The following is a 20790-nucleotide window of genomic DNA, read 5'->3' on the forward strand; positions in this document are numbered from 1 at the left end:
ATGGTAGGAAAAACAAAGACGTGAGCAGAGGGTGGACATCACCCCCTGGCCAACATCAGGTGGACCATAGCAACAGGAAAGAGTGTCAAACACTGGCATGGGGAAACTGGCTATAACACCCATACGCCTGCCCCCAGCAATACACCGCCTCCAGGGAGCATTAATTCTCAAATCTCTGTCAGCTGGGAACCTAGCACTCAGACCACCTAAGTTTATGGGGGACACCTGAACCAAACCCACACATGGGTAACGTCACATGACCCATGCTCACGTGGCTTTTACAAGCTCTCTCATTCGTCAAGCTCCAACCTAGCCAATGGCACCAAGGAGGAAGAGAGTCCTTTAGACTTCTTTGTATTCATTACAACACACACACACACACATTCACACACACACACACACATACACATTGACACAGGTACATGCACACACACTCCATGGTCTATCATGACATTTTACTCACCTAATAATTGGTAGTTCTATTGCAAAACATGCAGGTGAGATGTGAGCGGTTTTTACTCACAGGTGAACGTTAGTTCCCGCGGAGACCACCACGCTTCCCTTCACTTCCCATCATCAATGTGTCCCTGCCAAGTAAGCCCGGAGAAGCAGCCATGTTCTGCGGTCAAGTCAATCTAATAAACACTGTAAGGTTCACCTCTCAACTCCACGATGCCTCTCGGCATGTTTGAAGTCATATGGTGAAGGCCTTGCTAATGAGAAGGTTTTTGAAACCTACTTGCCTTCAGGAGCTCCCAGCCCGTTTCAGCAAAGAAAATCTATTAACATGCCACACAGCTAGGCGTTATGTGGGCCAAATTTTGCACAGGGTTGCCCGGCATTATTCTGTCCCCGATTCCACCCACTATGTCATCTGAAAGGTCATGCCTGTGTTATTTAATATTGCCTCTCCAAGGCAGTTGACAAGACTGCCTTGCTGAGCTGTATTAATTATAGCATTTCTTATGGAAGAAACACGCATTTACCAGAATAGCCACACTGAATCTCCATTGAGACATGCCTTAAATAAAATGGCAAGTGTAAGAGAGAGTGAATAGCATGATGAAATGCATCTTTAATTACTTCAAGTGTATTTGGTTACTTCAGACATATTCCCTTGCCACAATTGGGAAAGGAGCTGCTCCCCCTAGACCAGCACCAAGTCACTGTGAGGCATCTTGAAATGCTCCTGTGGAAGTATTTCATATCAAACCAACAGAAAACTGAACCACTGAGAAACTTATAATTATGCAGAGATCAGAAACACAGGACTTTCTTCACACCCCTTCCTTGCATTGATCTGACTGTCCAGGTTAAAGTTAAACGTATAAAACATGTTTTTCAGGGAATGTATTACAGTATGTGTGTGTGTGTGTGTGTGTGTTGTTTGTTTGTTTGAGATGGGGGTCTTGTTAAGTAGCCCAGAGTGTCCTCAAATTCACTATGTATCCCTGGCTGGAGTGAACTGAAGTTACCATAAAAAAAAAAAAAAAACTTTGTTAAAGATTTTACAAAGGTCAGGCTGGAGAGATGGCTTAGCGGTTAAGCGCTTGCCTGTGAAGCCTAAGGACCCCAGTTCGAGGCTCGATTCCCCAGGACCCACGTCAGCCAGATGCACAAGGGGGCACATGCGTCTGGAGTTCGTTTGCAGTGGCTGGAGGCCCTGATGCGCCCATTCTCTCTCTCTCTGCCTCTTTCTCTCTCTGTCTGTCGCTCTCAAATAAATAAATAAAAATAAATGTTAAAAAAAAAAAAAAGATTTCACAAGGATGGTACCTGATTAGAATTTCTATGATTATAGAGTGTAGAAGTGTTGCAGGTCTGGAACCAAATTATCCTGGGCTATCTTACCCCTTCATAATCATCCATTGTGTACGACCTAACATCTAGGTAAATCCTTTGGGAAGGTACAAACACACCACTGAATCTAAGGCTAAGAATGTCACCAGACAGCGTATGAGGCCGAGAACAGAGTCCCCTGCTGTACCCCGACGCTGCCACCAAAGCGCCGTGAAGTGCCTTGGTCTATGACTTTCTGTTGTTACAAGAACATCGCGATATCGTTACCACTTCAGAGCATGGTGTTCGAGGTCATGCGACTCTGTGCTCCTGGGCCATGCTCATTCAAATACGATTCTAGAATGCACTATCTCTTACTCCCCTTGAGGGGGGAGCTATTTTTGTGTCAGCAATAGCCTAGAATTCTCTATGTAGCTCAGGGTGGTCTCAAACTTGTGATCCTTCTGCCTCAGCTTCCCAAGTGCTGACTTTACAGCAGTGAGTCAACATGCCAGCAAAAATTCACCCCTTTTGCGGGCTTGGTGACACACATCTTTAATCCCAGCACTCGGGAGGTAGAGGTAGGAGGATCGACATGAGTTCGAGGCCACCCTGAGACTACATAGTGAATTCCAGGTCAGCCTGAGCTAGAGTGAAACCCTACCTCAAAAAACAAAACAAAACAAAAAAATCACCCCTTATTTATTTAAAAAAATATATATATATTAGTGAGGGAGAGAGAGAGAGAGAGAGAGAGAGAGAGAGAGAGAGAGAGAGAGGGAGAGGGAGAGAGAAAGAGACACAGAGAGAGAATGGGAGTGCTAGGGCCTCCAGCCACCACAAACAAACTCCAGATGCATGTGCCCCCTTGTGCATCTGGCTCACATAGGTCCTGGGGAATCGAACCTAGGTCCTTAGGCTTCACAGACAAGTGTCTTAACTACAAGGCCATTTCTCCAGCCCACCCCTTTTATTTTTTCATGGTGTTGGTGATGGAACCTGGAGCTTGGACATTCTAGGTCGGTTCTTGACTACTGAGATCTTTCTCCAGTACAAATTGCCTCCCCTTTTCTTTTTTGGTTCATGATATAAATTTTCTTACAAGTGAATGATAGAATTGTTCTTCACTGGGACTTCTAGAATTTTCAACAAGTTCCAGCGTCAAATAAATGCCCACACATTTCCTTGAGACAAGGGAGTTAGTTCTCTGTGAGCCTTGGCAGCCTCAGGGCCATGACTGACTGGTGATGGAGATCAGTGCAGAGTACAATGATAAAGGCTCTCCCTCATCTTGAATGCTGTACTTGCTTACCGACCTGTGACCATGCTAGACCAGGAAGCCCTGTTGCGTGCCACCTTCCCAATGTTACGAAGATAAATACTCCTCATTGCTCCTTGTTGTAGGGAAGGTGGGGCTGCTGGAGATGCAGCTCAGAGGTAAAGTGTTTGCTTTGCATGCAGAAGGTCCTGGGTTCAATCCCTAACACCACCATATATGTGTGTATGTATGTACATATATATGTATACACACACACACACACACACACACCCATATATATGTACATTTTTTTTTAAAAAGCCAGGTGTGGTGGCGCGCACACCTTTAATAAAATCCCAGCACTCGGGAGGCAGAGGTAGGAGGATCGCCATGAGTTCAAGGTCATCCTGAGACTACAGAGTGAATTCCAGGTCAGCCTGAGCTAAAGTGAAACCCTACCTTGAAAAACCAACCAACAGGGGGCTGGAGAGATGGCTTAGCGGTTAAGCGCTTGCCTGTGAAGCCTAAGGACCCCGGTTCGAGGCTCGATTCCCCAGGACCCACGTTAGCCATATGCACAAGGGGGCGCCCATGCACAAGGGAGCGCATGCGTCTGGAGTTCGTTTGCAGAGGCTGGAAGCCCTGGCGCGCCCATTCTCTCTCTCTCCCTCTATCTGTCTTTCTCTCTGTGTCTGTCGCTCTCAAATAAATAAATTTAAAAAAATTTATATTAAAAAAAAACAACCAACCAACAAACAAAAAAACCCCACACACTATCACTGTGAGACTCTGGCTTCTTGGGACTGTCCTGGACAGGGTTCCCTGCAGAATGGAAACTGGTGTTGGGACACAGTGCCTTTTACAAGCATTTAGCTGCCCTGTTTGGGGCAGGGCTCAGGTGGAGAGACATGCATTTGCAGCAGATACACAATTATGCTGTCCATATCACGGTTCCATCAGGGATGAAAATGAGTCACAGGATCTCTGATTAGTTTCCGGCGTGATGAGTCACCAGAACCCAGACGTCTCACAGGATGCTCTGGCTTGAGCTACTGAGATGTGACATTTCAGAAAATGGGGAAGAAAATCACTCCATGCCGTGCTCTCCCCGTGGAAGGTGTCTGTCAGCTGCCCGGGGGTGTGTGTGTGGTATTTTAATCTTTGCCCATACTGTTCCCTGTCCGTGGAACACCCATTCCGATGCCACCACCTGGGCCTGACAATTCCAGTTTCTCATCTTTCATAGGTCCGTCTCGAACCCGACCATGGCTCACTCCCTTCACTGGGTGCCACGGCTGCTGGTTTCTGCGGTCGTGAGAGCATCCGTCCTGTGGGGTTGCGGGTCTCTGTCTCCTCACTTATCTTCTCCCCTGCCCTCTGGGGCCGGCATGTTCTCGGGCCTTCCATACTTCCTGAGCAGATGGTACACAGGAAAGCTCAATTTACTTTTGTTTCTTTGTCCACTGGGTGTGCTTCTGCTTACGCGAAGCTAACGGTAACACTAGGAAGAATTAACCCCCAATGCTTGAGTGCTCCAGGCACTGAATGGAGCGCTTTCACGTTATCAACTTATTTAATGATCCCAACAGCACTCAGGAGGTAATTAGATGCTATTTGTGAGGAAAGATGGAGAGAGAGAAAGGGAAAGGGAAAGAGAGAGAGAGAGAGAGAGAGAGAGAGAGAGAGAGCGCACACAGGGGCCTCTTGCTCCTGCAAATAAACTCCAGATTCAATGTGTCACTTTGTGCATCAAGCTTTATGTGGGAACTGGGGAATTGAACCCAGGGCAGAGGGCTTTGCAAGCAAGTAAGTACCTTTCACCACTAAGCCATACCCTCAGCCTGCATATTTTTTCTTTGATCATTTCATTGGCAAGTATCACTTTTTAAGATTCATTTTATTTATGCTAGAGAGGCAGAAAGGAAGAGAGAGAGAGAATGGGCATATGAAGGCCTCTAGCCACTGCAGACAAACTCTAGACGCATGTGCCACCTTGTGCAACTGGCTTACATGGACTCTACGGGATCCAACCTAGGTCCTTCACAGGCAAGCACCTTAATGGCTGGGCCATGTCTTCAGCCCCAACAAATGTCACTTTTAATATATAAAAAGGAATTCAATTTAAGAGGATATTGTTGAGGGTGAAAAAGAAAATATGTGCTTACAAACCTTTACACTTACACGCCATTCCTCCTCTCATTTTGCATTTTTGTTGTCTTGATCGCCATCCTATATTGTCTATGTCTTTCCCATGCTCGGTTCTTGCTCATTAGAGTCTCTTTTGTTCAATCTGAGGGGCTTGTATTTCTGGTGGAGCAAATCTCATGGAGTGACAAGCTTTGGCTTGTCAGGAAATGTCTAATCGCTCCTGAATTTCTAAAGGATAGCTTTGTTGAGTACGGCATTCTCCGTTCACAGTTACTTGTAGTTACTTGATTTTGCTTTTTTCTTTCTTGTGTACTTTGAAAAAAAAAAGCTCATGACACTCTCCCCTGGCCCGTGAGGTTTTTTATGAGAGGTCTGCTGTGAGGAAAATTGGGACATACCTCTGTCAGTGAAACTCAAAGCCTGTGCTTTGTGAATTCCTAACAATTCCCCCCCCCCCCCGATAATTTTCTTGGATTAATAGAAGGCAAACAAAAGTCTACAGAGGGCTGGAGAGATGGCTTAGCGGTTAAGGCGCTTGCCTGCGGAGCCTAAGGAACCCATGTTTGACTCCCCGGATCCCACGTAAGCCGGACGCACAGAGTGACACATGCTCAAGGTCACACACGCACACAGGGTGGCGCAGGAGTTCGATTGCAGTGGCTGGAGGCCCTGGTGTGCCAATGCCCTCTCTCTTTCTCTCTCTCTCACCCTCACTCTCACTGTCTCTCGTAAAAAAAAATAATAATAATAAAAGGCCAGTCTATTAGGTTTGCCTCAAAAGTCTTCAGAATCTCATGGAACAACTGAGGCAGTGGAGCAGAGCGTGTCTGGAGACCTGGAAAAGGAGCTGTGCTGGTGTGGAGGGCTTGGGCTGCCATACTCTTCTTTCTGGCTTTGAGGAAGGGCATTCAGGTCGGCAAGGCTGACTTCACCCGCGTCCTCTCTTCTAGTTGAGTAAGTCAGCAGCCATTTATCACACAAACGCCAGAGGAGCTTTGAGTGGACCAGCTACAAATCCCTCTCCCACCCCCACTCTCACGAAGACTGTCCCCCACTAAGCAGGGCTCCTTATTGAGGTGACCAGACCCACCAAGTTCCCGCTGGTCGCCCAGTGCTGATGAGGGGGAATTAGTCAGCCCTGGGCCCAAAAGAGGGAACCAAAAATATGCTAACAATGCCGGGCATGGTGGCACATGCCTTTGATCCCAGCACTTGGGAGGCAGAGGTAGGTGGATCGCTGTGAGTTCGAGGCCACCCTGAGACTACGTGGTGAGTTCCAGGTCAGCCTGAGCTAGAGTGAGACCCTACCTTGACCCCCCCCCCCACAAAAAAAAAGAATGTAACAAGCCTGCCTGCTTCAACAGAACCCAAATTCAGCACCTGATCCAGCCCATCCAATCAGCTCCCTTGCAACCTTCTCTGAGCCACCCCTAGTCCAGACCAGTCCGCTCTAAAGCTCACCTGAGCCTGCAGGTAAAGCCCATCACGGTAAGAGGATACATACGTCCTTACCAGGTGGGCAGGTCTCCTTTTGGCTTTTCAGCTTTCTTGAACTTCCAGATTCCTGTTCTCCTAAGTCCCTGCTGGGCCCAGATGAGGGCTGACCTGCTTCCACGTGGGTTCCCTACCCCCCTCTGCCTCCCACGTGGCAAGAGCTCTCTGTGCTTTTCTTCTTGAAATCTAATTTATTTTGAAGCACAGGCCTCTTAAGAAAATCCTTGTTCATGTTTGACTCCCCGCCCAGGCCCATGTTCAACACCCACAGGGCTTGCTTCTCAGACCCACGTGGGAACCCTCATTTCCTTTCCCTGGCCCCACGAGTCTCCTCCCTCACCTCCCTGACTTCCCTCAGCAAAATGTCATCGGTTATGAACTATCCTCCTCAGTCTGTTTATTCCAATTCCTTGTTAAAACAGATACCGAACTCAGGGTTTGGAGTTTAAGGACTTTTCCTGAATCTCCCCAAACCCTGTTAACGCCGTGTTTCTGCTTCCCTACCTGCCCAACGGGTTATCTAAGCAAGCCAATCACTCCTTCTTGTGCAAACAGGGGAACCTCCCCTGCCCATTAGATGAAACTGGAACCCCCAGCCCCTGGTTGTTCCCTTGTCCCCAAGCCTAACTCCTAAGCAGCCCTGAGGTCAGAGCTTAGCTGTGGCAGCGAGCTCCCTTGATCACGGAGTCCACAATCCCAGTGCCGGGTGGAGAGGGGCCAGAGCGGCAGGTCTGGAAGGGAAGGGCAGGCTCAGCCTTTGAAACTTCCTCTGCTTCTTAGCCAAAGGACCTAGGTGTGGTGACAGGGACGCTGTCCCCCTTCCTTTACTGATCACTAAGGAGCCACTGCCCACAGAGACCAACTCAGTGAAGCTACTAACAGTGAGGACCCCAGAGAAATATTTTCCCAAACCTTGGTGTGGGGGGTTGAAATGTGATAGGTCCCCTATAGGCTCAATGTGTTTGAACACTTGGCCAGTACCTGGTTCCCCTGTTTGGGGAACCTTAGGAAGTGGAGCCTTGGGTGAGGAAGTAGGACATTGGAGGTGAGATTTAAGATTTTATTTATTTATTTTTGTTTTTTGAGGTAGGGTCTCACTCTAGCCCAGGCTGACCTGGAATTCACTATGGAGTTTCAAGGTGGTCTCGAACTCACGGCGATCCTCCTACCTCTGCCTCCCAAGTGCTGGGATTAAAGGCGTGCGCCACCACGCCCGGCTCAAGATTTTATTTTTATTTTTAGAGAGAGACAGAGAGAGAGAGAGAGAGAGAGAGAGAGAGAGAGAATTTGTGTGCCAGGGCCTCAGCCACTGCTATGGAACACCAGACATTTGTTGCCACCTAGTGGTGACGTGTGACCTTGCACTTGCCTCACCTTTGTGCGCCTGGCTTACATGGGGTCTGAAGAGTGGAATATAGCTTCACAGGCAAGCATCTTAACTGTGAAGCCACCTCTCCAGCCCGGACTTGGGGCTTTGTTGATTAATCTGGCCTCCCTTCCTGTTTGCCCTGTTTCCTGCCCTCTAATTTGACAAGCTCAGCCCGTCACCATGCCTTCCTCACCATAAAACTTCCCATTGGAACTACAAGCCAAAAACAAGCCCTTCCCTTCGCCAGGTGGGTTCTAGTCAGCTGTTTCTTCACAGCAACAAGATAGCCGCTAAAACGCTTGGGTGCCTGGTATTAGGGCGAAGTGACAGAAATGAGAGAGAGACATGGATGTATTTCTGGAGTAACACCTTTCACGGCTCAGTGCTGAAGTGTGCAGACACCGCTTGTTTCTACCCGGAGAGATCCAGCCGGCCTAGCCCGTATCCACAAAGCCCTCTGCTTCCAGAATTCTCCATGACAAGGGAAGGAAACAGGAACTGAGCTCAGCTGTCCTTGTGGTTTCCAAGTTAACCCCTCAGGGAGCCTGCTGTCTATCTATCTGTTCATTGAAAAAAGAATACTATCAAATGTAACGTTATCCAGCTCAGAGCAAGAGAATGGGGAGTTCATGGCGTCTGTGGCTGGGGGAGGTGGGAAGTCGTGGGGGGGGGGGCGGGGGAGGAAGGACAGGGACACAGGGGACTTGATGGGCCCAGAGACCATTCTGTCTGCTTCCAATTTCTGCGAGGCAGCTTTGAAAACGCCACTCAGGAAGACCTCTTGTGATTCTGTGACATATGTGTTGTATAAGGCTGACCCGTGGGAGAGGGCGTCCCTTTCATCTTAAAAAAAAAAAAAAACACTTTGTTTCTTTAGCAGCTGTCTTGTTGCCATTTAACTACCCATCAGTCAAGTCAAGGGCATACCTACCGAGGTCTGAGTTTGCAAGGGTCTCTGAAGAACGTCTACTCTTTGAGGTTTTCTTTTGACTCCAGGATGCGTGTGCAGTCACATTCGTAGATGAAGGTTTTCTCCTGTGCAAAACAGTTCCACAATTACACAGATCAGAGGAAGGCAATGCTGAGAATTCACTGGTGGGCTGGCCCCGGACAGCCATGGGCAGGGATGTGACTGAATGTATTTCTTTTGTCATCTGTCAATTATTGTTCTCACTCAAAATGGAAATCTCTTCACTTTTTTTTAACATGTTTGTGTGTAGCGCATATGATGTGGGGTATGTGTGTGTGGTGTGTAGTGTCTGCATGTGTGTGCAAGACGCGTGCACCCTGAGGCCAAGGAGAACACTGCGTTTTCTCCTCTATCGCTCTTTTGCTTATTTCTTTGAGACGGAAACTCAGAGTCCGTCATTGAACCTGCAGATGCTGTTTTCCACCTGCCAGCCCCCAGCAATTCCCGTCTCCACGCCCTGCAGGACTGGGGTTACAGACATGCATGGCCATGTCAAGCTTTTATTATTATTATTATTTTTGTTTATTTTTATTTATTTGAGAGCGAGAGAGAGAAAGAGGCAGAGAGCGAGAGAGAGAATGGGCACGCCAGGGCTTCCAGCCACTGCAAACGAACTCCAGACGCATGCGCCTCCTTGTGCATCTGGCTAAGGTGGGTCCTGGGGAATCGAGCCTTGAACCGGAGTCCTTAGGCTTCACAGGTAAGCGCTTAACTGCTAAGCCATCTCTCCAGCCCCATGTCTAGCTTTTTATGAGGGCACTGGAGAATCAAACTTGGGGCCTCTCAGGCTTTCATGCTTGAGCAATAAGCACTCTTACCTACTGAGCCATCTCTCCCATCCCAGAATGGAAATCTCAAGAAATGTTTCTATTGCTGTTTTTTCCTCTCTCTCCCTTTTTTTAAATGGGCGCACCAGGGCCTCCAGCCACTGATACACACGCCACTTTATGCATCTGGCTTATGTGGGTACTGGGGAATCGAGTCTCAAACCAGGGTCCTTAGGCTTCACAGGCAAGCACTTAACCACTAAGCCATGTCTCCAGCCCCTCTATCGCTTTATAAATGCCATAGCAAAATGGTAACGATAAAAGTAAATGAACAGAAGAAAATAAAAATCAGTTGTAATTACAGGAGTGAGATAACGTCTATAAATAAGCTTTACTCATGTGCTTTTGGATCTTTATTAATATTCTTATTGGCCTATGGCCACAGTACCATGCTGAGATATGAACCCATTTCATTGTATATGTTAGTGAGTGCAACGTATAGGCAGGGAAATGCACAAACTCAAGTCTACTCACTGTGCAGGTAAACCTCAGCGACTCACACATGGCCCAGGAGAAACATGTCTAAATGGGTGTCCCTGTTCTTTGATTTTACTTGTACCATAAGGTTTCTCATCTGAAACATGTGGTGTTTTCTGCCTCTATGCCAGTGGAAGATGGGGCTCCACAGACGTCAGAATAAAAGACCTTCACTTATTGACAGAGATTCATGAATATGACAGGAGACTTGGAGATGCGTGATTCAGTCTGGGTAATTTGTGTGCGTATGTGATGCATGTGTGTGTGTGTGTGTGTTGCTGTATGTGTGTGGAGACCAGAGATTGATGTTGGAAGTATTTCTTTTTAAAAATTTTATTTATTTATTTATTCATTTGGTAGAGAAGAGGGAGAAAGAGAGAGACAGAGAGAGAGAGAGAGAGAATGGGTGCACCAGGGTCTCCAGCCACTGCAAACGAACTCCAGACTCGTGCGCCCCCTTGTGCATCTGGCTAATGTGGGTACTGGGGAATCGAACCTGGGTCCATTGGCTTTGCAGGCAAATGCCTTAACTGCTAAGCCATCCCTCCAGCCCTGGCAGTATTTCTTGAGACAGGATCTCTCAGTGAACTTGGGAGTGCCCAGATTCTACCGGGCTAGCTGGCCAGCAAGTCCTGGGGATCCTTCTGTGTCTGCCTCTCCAGCAGTGTGTTTACAGGGGCTGCCGCTGGCTTTTATATTGGGGATCGGGACTCAGGTCCTCATGTTTACACACACACAATGTACTTTACTGGCTAAGCCATCTCCTGGATTCTGGGGATGGGGAGGAGACGGGACAGAAGCAAGCAAGCTATGGAGCAGAACCAAAGTGGGTCTTCCAGCGGGGGGGGGGGGGGGGGGGCGGGGACACGGTTCTGGCTGGAAGTTTAGGGGCCCTGTGCACACGAGTCTGGAGCCGCGGGAGGGTCTGCCAGATTCAACAGCTCCCTCACTTCAGTCATATCAAAGCTCGAGGCATGCCAGCCTTGCTATGACACCCCATGTGCTGCTGGACGCATCTCAGACGCGAGCTGACACGGATTCAGATGGGGCCTGGTCCACGCTTTCAGAAACACGGATTCAGGTCTTTGTCTGTACCACAGCCGTGGCCTTAGAACTCCTGGAGGCCTGATGAAATATTCAGATTCTGGGCTGGAGAGATGGCTTAGCGGTGCCTTCAAAGCCCAAGGACCTCGGTTTGATTCCCCAGGACCCACGTAAGCCAGATGCACAAGGGGTGCATGCAGTCTGGAGTTCGTTTGCAATGGCTGGAAGCCCTGGAGCTCCCATTCCTTCCCTCTCTCTCTCTCTGCCTCTTTCCCTCTCTCAAATAAATACACGCCTTTAATCCCAGCACCTGGGAGACAGAAGTAGGAGGATTGCCGTGAGTTCAAGGCCGCCCTGAGACTACATAGTGAATTCCAGGTCAGCCTGGGCTACAGCAAGACCCTACCTCTAACCCCCCCCCAGAAAATAATAGATAAAAATAAAATATTATCTTTAAAAAAAAGAGAAAGAAATACTCAGATTCCTATGGCTCATTACTGAGCGAGCTAGGCCTGGGACATCAGTGCTGACGACCTCAGCCAGCAAGGATCCGCTGGACCTCGCCCCTCCTGTGGCCGGTGTAAGACTGAAGACCCCCAGGGCGATGCTGGCCCAGCTGAGCCCACAGAGACGCTGCGGATGGGTGGCGACAAGCTCAGGTGTGTGTCGCGGGGATCAGGTACTTTCTTCATCGCTATAATGACAGCAACTGAAACAAGGAAGTTCAGGGCTTGAAGAGCTGCTTCCATTAGGGTGGCATGGTGGCATGGCGGTGGTAATATGTGACTGCTTGTCCCATTGTGCCAGGAACCCGGAAGCAGAGAGAGAGATGGATGCTGTTGCCCAGCCGGCTTCCTCCTCTCCCTCTGTGTTCAGTCTGGGATCCCAGCCCGCGGATGCCGCTGTCCCCCATTCAGGCCGGGGCTTCCCTCCTCAGTGAGCCTGTCTGGGCATGACCCTCACAGACACCCTCAGAGGCGTGTCTCCCTGGTGGGTCCACTCGGGTGGGCCTGTATAACTGGTAACGTGCCCTCTCTGCCCCGTAGTTGATGAGACCAGCCCCCCTCTAGCTGACTGTATGGACAGAAAGGGTCTCAAGGCAAAAAGGGATTTGCAAGCCACTCTGCAAGCTGCAACATAAACGGTTAGCGGCCGCATCTTTCCACGAGGATAAGGCGTCCTGGGAAAGGGCTTTGCAGGCCCAAGCGTCTTCCCCACATGCCCCGAGGAAGGGGACCCCGCAGCTGCCGCACGATGCTTCCTCGAACAGTACTTGTAGGTCCCCCTGAGGCGTCTAAGAGACACTGTCATGGATGAGAGTCTGTCCTTGCCATAAGCGGTCTCCTGAACCTGGCTATGGAGCTTTGAACGCTCAGCTCTCAATTATTAAAAGCATGAGAACATTTAAAATGGGGAGGGGGGGAGCCTTTGAGAGCTACGGTTAGGATTCACTCCATTTTCTCCCTCCCTGGAAGATGAGCTAAGCTAAAATGTGAGCTCCCGGCATGAATAACCCACTAGGAAGATGGGCATCCGCATGTGCTGAAATCAGCACCTGCCACCACTGAGGACTGGGCAGGGCTGGCTTAGGGTGGCCGCGGACTGGGACGGAAGCGTGGCTGACATTGGATTCAACGTCTGCCAATGGGAACACCTATGGGGGGGGTGCCTTTGATTGAGAACTTTAAAACACAGTGTCTTTCATTTAATTCTAGTCTTATCATATGACTGATCATCTTATTCCAGCTCTCAGGGGGCAGAGGCAGGTGGATTGCCACCAGTTTGAGGTGCGTCTGGTCTAAATCACGAGTTCCAGGCAAGGGTAAACTATACCGGTGAGACTGTCTCAAAAAACAAAACAAAACAAAACAAAACTTCACTAAGCACAAATTCCTCAAACCAATTCATAATATATATATTTTTAAAAATTTACTTGAGCCGTGTGTGGTGGCCCATGCCTTGAATTCCAGCACTCGGGAGACAGAGGTAGGAGGATCACTGTGAGTTTGAGGCCATCCTGGGACTACATAGTGAACTCCAGGTCAGCCTCTAGCCCAGGCACAGAGAGGGATAGACAGACTAATAATGGGTGCACCAGGACGGACCTCCAGCCACTGCAAACAAAGAGCAAATGCATGTGCCACTTTGTGCATCTGGCTTTATTCTGGTACTGGGGAATCAAACCTGGGTCATTAGGCTTTGCAGGCATGTGACTGAACTGCTGAGCCATCTCGCCAGCCCCCAGTTCATGATATTTGATAACCCCATCTAAAAGTTTCACTCAGGGCCGCTGCTTCTCCACAAACGTGCTCTCTTCTTCTTGCTTTTGTCTCTCTGAGGATGCAATGAGCAGCTACTTACTTAATGCACTTTCTTTCTTTTTCTTTTTTTTTTTTTTTTTTTTGAGGTAGGGTCTCACTCTAACCCAGACTGACCTGGAATTCACTATGTAGTCTCAGGGTGGTCTCGAACTCACAGTGAGCCTCCTACCTCTGCCTCCCGAGTGCTCATTCTTTTTTTTTTTTTTTTGCTGGTAGGGTTTCGCTCTAGCACAGGCTGACCTGGAATTCACTCAGGGTGGCCTCAAACTCATGGTGATCCTCCTACCTCTGCCTCCCGAGTGCTGGGATTAAAGGCGTGCGCCACCACGCCCGGCTTCATTCTTTTATTGTTGTTGAGTGTGGTGGCGCATGCCTTTATGAGAGAGAGAGAGGGAGAGAGAGGAAAGAGAAAGACAGAGAGAGAAATGGTGTGCCAAGGCCCAAACACTGCCATCAAACTCCAGACACGTGTGCCACCCTGTGCACAGGTGTGACCTTGTGCGTCTGGCTTATGTGGGACCTGGAGAGTGCAGCCTGGGTCCTTAGGATTTGCAGGTAAGTACCTTAGCCACTGAGCCATCCCTCCGGCCCATCTCCCATGTCTTTCAACACGTAGGGGCACCAATTAGGGTAAAATTCAGCTCTGCATTACAAAGCAGTGCCAGAAAACAACGCAGTGTAACAGTGGCCTTAAACAGGGTAGAAGTGCCAAGCAGTCTAGGGCTTTGCCACGGTATCTTTGCACCCAGGTGCGTGCAGACAGCTTCCATTTCTGCCCCAGCGGTGCTTGGTGATTGAATGGGTTCTGGGTCAAGGCACACACCAGAGGTGGAAGTGGGGGGGTGTAGGAGGCGCATGCCGTCCCTGTCTGGGAAGATTTCCCCAGAGCCACACATCATTGTGTGACTTTTTCTGGGCCGATATGAACAAGCATCTACTTATCTCAGATAGGGCACCAGCGACGGACTGAAGAAACGGTGCCAAGGCAGTCTAGGGTGGTGAGTTGTGCTTTACCGGACCTGCTTTCAGGGGCATGGGTGATACCCACAGCTGCAGCAGCGAAAAAATCCCTTCCCGGTTTGGGAGACCGCTCATGCAAGCTGGGGCTCCCCACCCAGCTCATGGGTTCCCTGCAGTCTTCTCTGCCCCAGCGAGACTGTTTATACTCACAGAGCCTTAGACAAGGGCCTCTCTGGGCTTGCTGAGCCCGGCAACTCCCACGAGCTTCCCAGCTCCCTCGCGCTTTGCTCCAGGCGGGGATGGTTGGGTTCACTAGAAAACAGCGGTGCACCCTTGCTTACATCGCTGTCAGAATGTTCGGGAAATATGGCCACCCCATGTAGATTGGGGTCATGTTAAGAAGGAGACGAAAATATTAGAGGTAGGTATTAAAATGTTGCATCTTGCAGAAGACACAGGCCAGGGGTGGTGAGTCGCTACCAAGTAGCGGTGTGATATCAGCAAAAGACACAGGGGCCTGGTGGAGATAATCTGGAGCTCAGAAACAGAGCCGGCCCGCCTGACTTGGCCCAGGAACTCTAGAGTGCTGGGAGGCATCCCTTTCTTACTGGCCATGTTTTCTTCAAAGCATAAAAGCTATATGTGCAGGGAAACACGCTTCTACTCTTATCAAGAACATGAGGAGACAATGTGTTTTTGTTCAAATGTTGCCATGACTTTGCCAGAAAAAAAAAAAGAAAAATGATAGGGTTTCCTCTGGAGACTCACAGAAGAAAAGAGAGAGAGAGAGAGAGAGAGAGAGAGAGAGAGAGAGGCCATGTCTGGATTAATTGATATTGAATGGGGCCCTTTCTGAAGGCTGCGGAATAAATTAGATTGTGTTTTAATTGATCTTTAAAATGAGTAATAAAAATAAATAGGTTTAAATAGTTCTTATTGGATTTTTAAAAAGTAACCAAATCGATATCCTGTTATTACGAGCATTGGGATGTGGCCAGATATGTTTTTTAATTTTTTGTTTTTATTTTTATTTATTTGTTTGAGAGCAATAGAGAAAGAGGGGGAGAAACACACACACACACACACACACACACACACACACACACAGGGGGCGGGGGGGAGGGAGAGAATGGGTGCGTCAGGGACTCCAGCCACTGTAAACGAACTCCAGACGCATGCACCCCCTTGTGCATCTGGCTAACGTGGCTCTTGGGGAATCGAGCCTTGAACCAGTGTCCTTAGACTTCACAGGCAAGCGCTTAACCACTAAGCCATCTCTCCAGCCCAGTGGGCCAGAGATTTTTAAAGCACTTAAAGAAGTTTTGGGACATTTAAATGTTTGAAATGCAGCTCCCACTGAACCAGCAGCAAACAACAGCTGGGCATTGACTTTTGTATCATCCATTCCCTTAAACAACCGGCACGTAACAACAATAGTAATGTAATAGCGTCGTCGTAGTAAGTACGACAACAACATACGGTGGTAAAATCATGTTAGTTTAATATCCAACCTCAACAAATTGGGCACACAAGCCAACAATAATTTCAAGAATCAGGAAACGCAGCAAAAACTAAAAGTAAGTAGAAAAATAAAACAGGTCAGGGACCAGGGTTATTCCAGCTTTGTGCACGGACTCCACTTTGAAATTGAAGCTTCCACTGCATATTTATGAGGCATAGTAATGAGGAAAGATGCCAGGTGACGGTGAATGTCACTTGTACCCATGGATCCCTGCGCTCACGGTTCAGTTAGTCTCTCATCAATAAAGTACGATGTTCGCCAAGGCAGACTGACCCTAAATGAAGATCGCCCAGTGACATGGTCTATTTTTTTTTTTTTTCTGGGTTCTTGTCTGTCCACTGGAAGACTGGAAGGGACAGCGAGCCCAGGGGATGCATTTACAAGGGAATGTGATAGCACCTTGAGTGCAGATTGGACTCCTGGCGGCCGTGGGTTTGCCAGCCCACAGGGCACGATGGTGTTTCAGCTCCGAGTCACAGTGGTCTTGGGGAAACCAGACAAGAGGCCCTGAAGCAGGACCCGAGACCACCTGAGCAGCAGCTGTCCCCTGCAGCTAGAGCCCATGCGGAGGCCAAGGCGGTAAGTCCACCGGCCGCTCTCCAGCCACCGGGGGCGCAGGTGCCAAGGAGAAGCGGGTCAGAGGCTGGAGAAAGTTCAACACCCAGAGGAGAAGTTCTGGGGACTCTTGGAGGCACAAGCAGGTCAAATGGTCTGTACAAGAGGCTCTGAAGTCCCCCAGGGGTCTCGGATCTAGTAGCCCAAGCAGCTCCCACGTGTCTTGGTTCTGATCCCCCAAACAGCACCCCCCAGAGGCTTCAGGTCTGGTAACCCAAGCAGCTCTCCTCTAGGACCAGCCAAAGGGAATCTTGTCACTTCCGAGTCCGTGGGATCTGCATCCTGAGGAGCTGAGGGCAAGGGCTTATATGGAACTCGGGCGGGCACTGATTGATGCGTGTGAATGAGGTGATCTCATGGGGGCCCATCAGAAGAGCCAGCGAACACTTGGACATTACAAAGGTCTCTCCAAACTCCCCATCTGCCACGGCACCAGCACTCACAAAGACGCCCAGCGCTGAGGGCAGTGGGATTCTGCCAGCACCCAATTGGTATGGGGAAGGGTCCCTCGTTCCCTGGCAGTGGGTGTGCTTGGATGTGAAAATGTACAAGCGACCATGTGCGGTCTGCAGCTTGCACCTGAGATTTCTCTGTGGTGCTGCCCACTCTGGTCACCTGTGGCATTAGTGTGACCGTCCCTGAGGTAGGGGACACGTCTGTCTCTAGGGGATATCGCGACAAAGACCTTTGGATTTTGATTCCTCTTCTAGATCCACAGCGACCAGAGGATTTTTTAAAGCAAATTTGATACACGGGACCTACATATCAAAAGTTACTTCCAGGGCTGGAGAGATGGCTTAGCGGTTAAGGCATTTGCCTGCAAAGCCAAAGGACCCAGATTTGATTCCCCAGGACCCATGTAAGCCAGATGCACAAGGGGCACATGTATCTGGAGTACGTTTTCAGTGGCTGGAGGCCCTGGCGTGCCCATTCTCTCTCTCTCTCTCTCTCTCTCTCTGCCTCTTTCTATCACTCTCAAATAAATAAATAAAAAGGAACAAAAAAATCTTTATCAATGACATGCATGTTACATGTACATTTATGTATATGTATATAAAGGAGATATGCATACATGAAATAGGAAATAAATTCCTCTGGCTTTCAAGTTTAAAGATCCCCAGTGAAGCAGCCATTCTTTTTAAGTGTCTGCAGCCGTGTATTTCCTTGTGGCAATGGAAAAGAGCTGACTGAAGAGAATGAGGTAGAAATGCGTCAGTGTGGAAGCTTCTCAGAGTAAGCAGAGGAGTGAAGTGAAGGCGGAAACCCAAGTCATTCCTCCTCCTGACCCTGTGATTGTCATCTACCATGAACCTCCCACTAGAACGCTACCTGCTTATTCCGGCCCACATGTTGTGAATGAACAAACCTATTTTATTTATAACGTTCACCTGCCTTGCGATTTTGTGATAGTAACAGAAAAAAGTCCAATATGAAATCTGTATCTTTCAAGACATCACTTCTATAAGCATAGGTGATTGGTACCAACTTCTATTATGTAGGCACAAGGCCATACTGGTTCTTTTCCTGTCTGTCTTGTGAAGGTGTAATTGACAAACTACAATCATACACACACACACACACACACACACACATATGTGTATGTATATGTATGTATATATATATTTGTGAACTACAATGTGATATTTTGAGATATGAAATGATTAAATTTAACTGACATGTCTGTCAGTTATTTTGTGTGTGTGTGTGTGTGTGTGTGTGTGTGTGTGTGTGGTGAGAACAATTAGTCAAGATCCAGTCTCTGTAATTTTCAAGCACAGAACGCATCATTAACTTTTGTCACTAGTCTATACAATAGAAACCTGGAGTCTTCTCTTAGAACCAAAACTCTGTGGGCTCTGGCTAATACCTTCCTGAAAGTCATCATTGCTACTGCAAACCTAAACACTTTCTCCGATGACTGTGTACTTGTATTTCTGTACTCAGGAGGGTGTGTGCCATAGAAGTTTATCCCCTAAAAGAACCCGGCTCTGAAACTCATCCACGAATCTGGATTCCCCTTCAAAGCTCATTAGCAACTAACCACTTAGACAGTTATCACCAGCACAGTGTTAACCTTTCGCAATCTCTTCCGTTGTTTCCTGCCAGAATTAATGTGTGGCTGTGGTGGGGAGGGGTGACTGTGTGGGGGACTGCTAAGAAGTACCCTGTAATTCGACCATGTAGGTCATCCTTAGTGTTATTTCTCTAGGTGACGATTATTCAAATTATTCCAGGGCTGACGGAATCCTCACAATTCCTGGGGTCAGGTATTTATGGACGTGACTTGTAAGCGTGACATGGAAGTGGCAGATTTCTCACACAGAGGATGAGGCTTGTTGCATTTTAACCCACTCAGACGCAAACTTCACCTACGCCCTTTCATTCAGAGCAACTTAGGAAAATAAAATGCCCCAACTGGCCCCTTCTGGAAGGCGGGAAGATAGGGCTTCGTGCTGGAAAGTCCTGGGGTGATGTGACTGCAAGGGAATCAACCAAGGATCTTGGCGTTCAGCATTTGCTTCACTCGTTCTTACAAGGAGAGCACGCACCAACAAGCCAGAGGCACAGAGATGGAAATTTCCTAAAGCAACACTGCATATAGATACGGGATAAGCTTCTGGGCTGGTGAAGCCCTGCTCCTGGGACATGTGTGAAAACACCTGACCCTTGCACGCACCAGCCGCTCCAAGCACCTCCACGATGTCTTTGGGGGACAAGGCTTGGGAAGAAACGCCTGTTAGGGCCGGGACGGCTTACCGGCCACAGCTACGGGAGTGGTTTTTGGCTGCGCATGATAACTAGCAAACTGAGGCAGCTGAAATTGTTAGAAACCATGCAACGCCAACTTCTACGGAACGTTCTTCAATTTCTCGTGGCTGCTCAGTTTCTATAGCAACCACGGAAAAGACAAAACAACGGCCTACACAATTTAGCCGGCATGAGATTGAAAGGCGATATTTAATGGCGCAAAGTGGCATGAGGCGTGATCGGCAGTTTTCCGAAAACGGACAGGTCTGCGTCCGAGCGTCTGGGGCAGGAGCCAAGATGGGTTCCCTGTGGCTCGGTCACTAAAGCTCACTCGTTCTGCACCACGCCCGGGGGGGCTTGCGACTCTTCTCCAGAGAAGCTAAGTGTAGACTTCATCTTGTCAGGCAGTGGAGGTCTTCTCTGATGCTTTAGATTGGAAAACAACTTTGATCTTCCACTTGGAGAATGCTATTCAGACTTTATTACATTTGGTTCAAGGTTTGTTTTGTTTTTTGTTTTTCCGACCTGGAAATCACTCTATAGTCTCAGGGTGGCCTCGAGCTTACAGTGATCCTCCTGCCTCTGCCTCCCAAGTGCTGGGATTAAAGGCGTGTGCACCGACGCCTGGCTGGGATTAAAGTTTTTAAACTATTTTTAAGTGTTCAATTCAGTGACATTAAGTATCTTAATGTTGGACGGTCACCACTGTGATCCATTTCCAGAACGTCTCCACCTGCTTTTGAGACTGTGTGCATTAGTGACTTCCTGCTGACCCAACTCCCTGGAAGCTGTATTGTGTTCTGTGTGTGTATGTGTGTGTGTGTGTGTGTGTGTACAGGTGCATATGCACATATATGCACATGTGTGTAGAACAACCTTGGATGTTGTTTCCTCAGGCAGTGTCCACCTTTTAAAAACAATTTATTTTGTTTATTTTATTTATTTATTTGAGAGCGACAGACAGAGAAAGAGGCAGTTAGAGAGAGAGAGAGAGAGAGAGAGAGAGAGAGTGGGCGCGCCAGGGCTTTCAGCCTCTGCAAACAAACTCCAGATGCGTGCGCCCCCTTGTGCATCTGGCTAACGTGGGACCTGGGGAACTGAGCCTCGAACTGGGGTCCTTAACTGCTAAGCCATCTCTCCATCCCTTTTTCCTTTTTTGGGGATAGTGTCTCTCTGGGCTGGAGCTTGCCAAATAGGGTAGACTGGAGCCAATGAGCCCAGGGATCCTCCTGTCTGCCTTCCCCAGCATTGGCATCAC

At 48.6% G+C, this 20790-nt stretch overlaps 1 protein-coding gene across 1 annotated transcript in view; it reads right to left on the minus strand.

The window, feature by feature from the left end:
- Window positions 1-17038: 17038 nt before the first annotated feature.
- Window positions 17039-20790, minus strand: part of Lmntd1 (lamin tail domain containing 1) — a 44086-nt gene continuing 40334 nt past the window's right edge. The window contains exons 8-9 of the mRNA XM_045139603.1: window positions 19462-19518; window positions 17039-17241 (exon numbers count right to left, since the gene is read on the minus strand). Coding sequence (XP_044995538.1) covers window positions 17039-17241; window positions 19462-19518 — 260 coding nt within the window. The remainder of the gene's footprint in view (window positions 17242-19461; window positions 19519-20790) is intronic.

This window comes from Jaculus jaculus, chromosome 22 (genome assembly GCF_020740685.1).
Source record: "Jaculus jaculus isolate mJacJac1 chromosome 22, mJacJac1.mat.Y.cur, whole genome shotgun sequence".
In the NCBI taxonomy this organism is placed as follows: Eukaryota; Metazoa; Chordata; class Mammalia; order Rodentia; family Dipodidae; genus Jaculus; species Jaculus jaculus.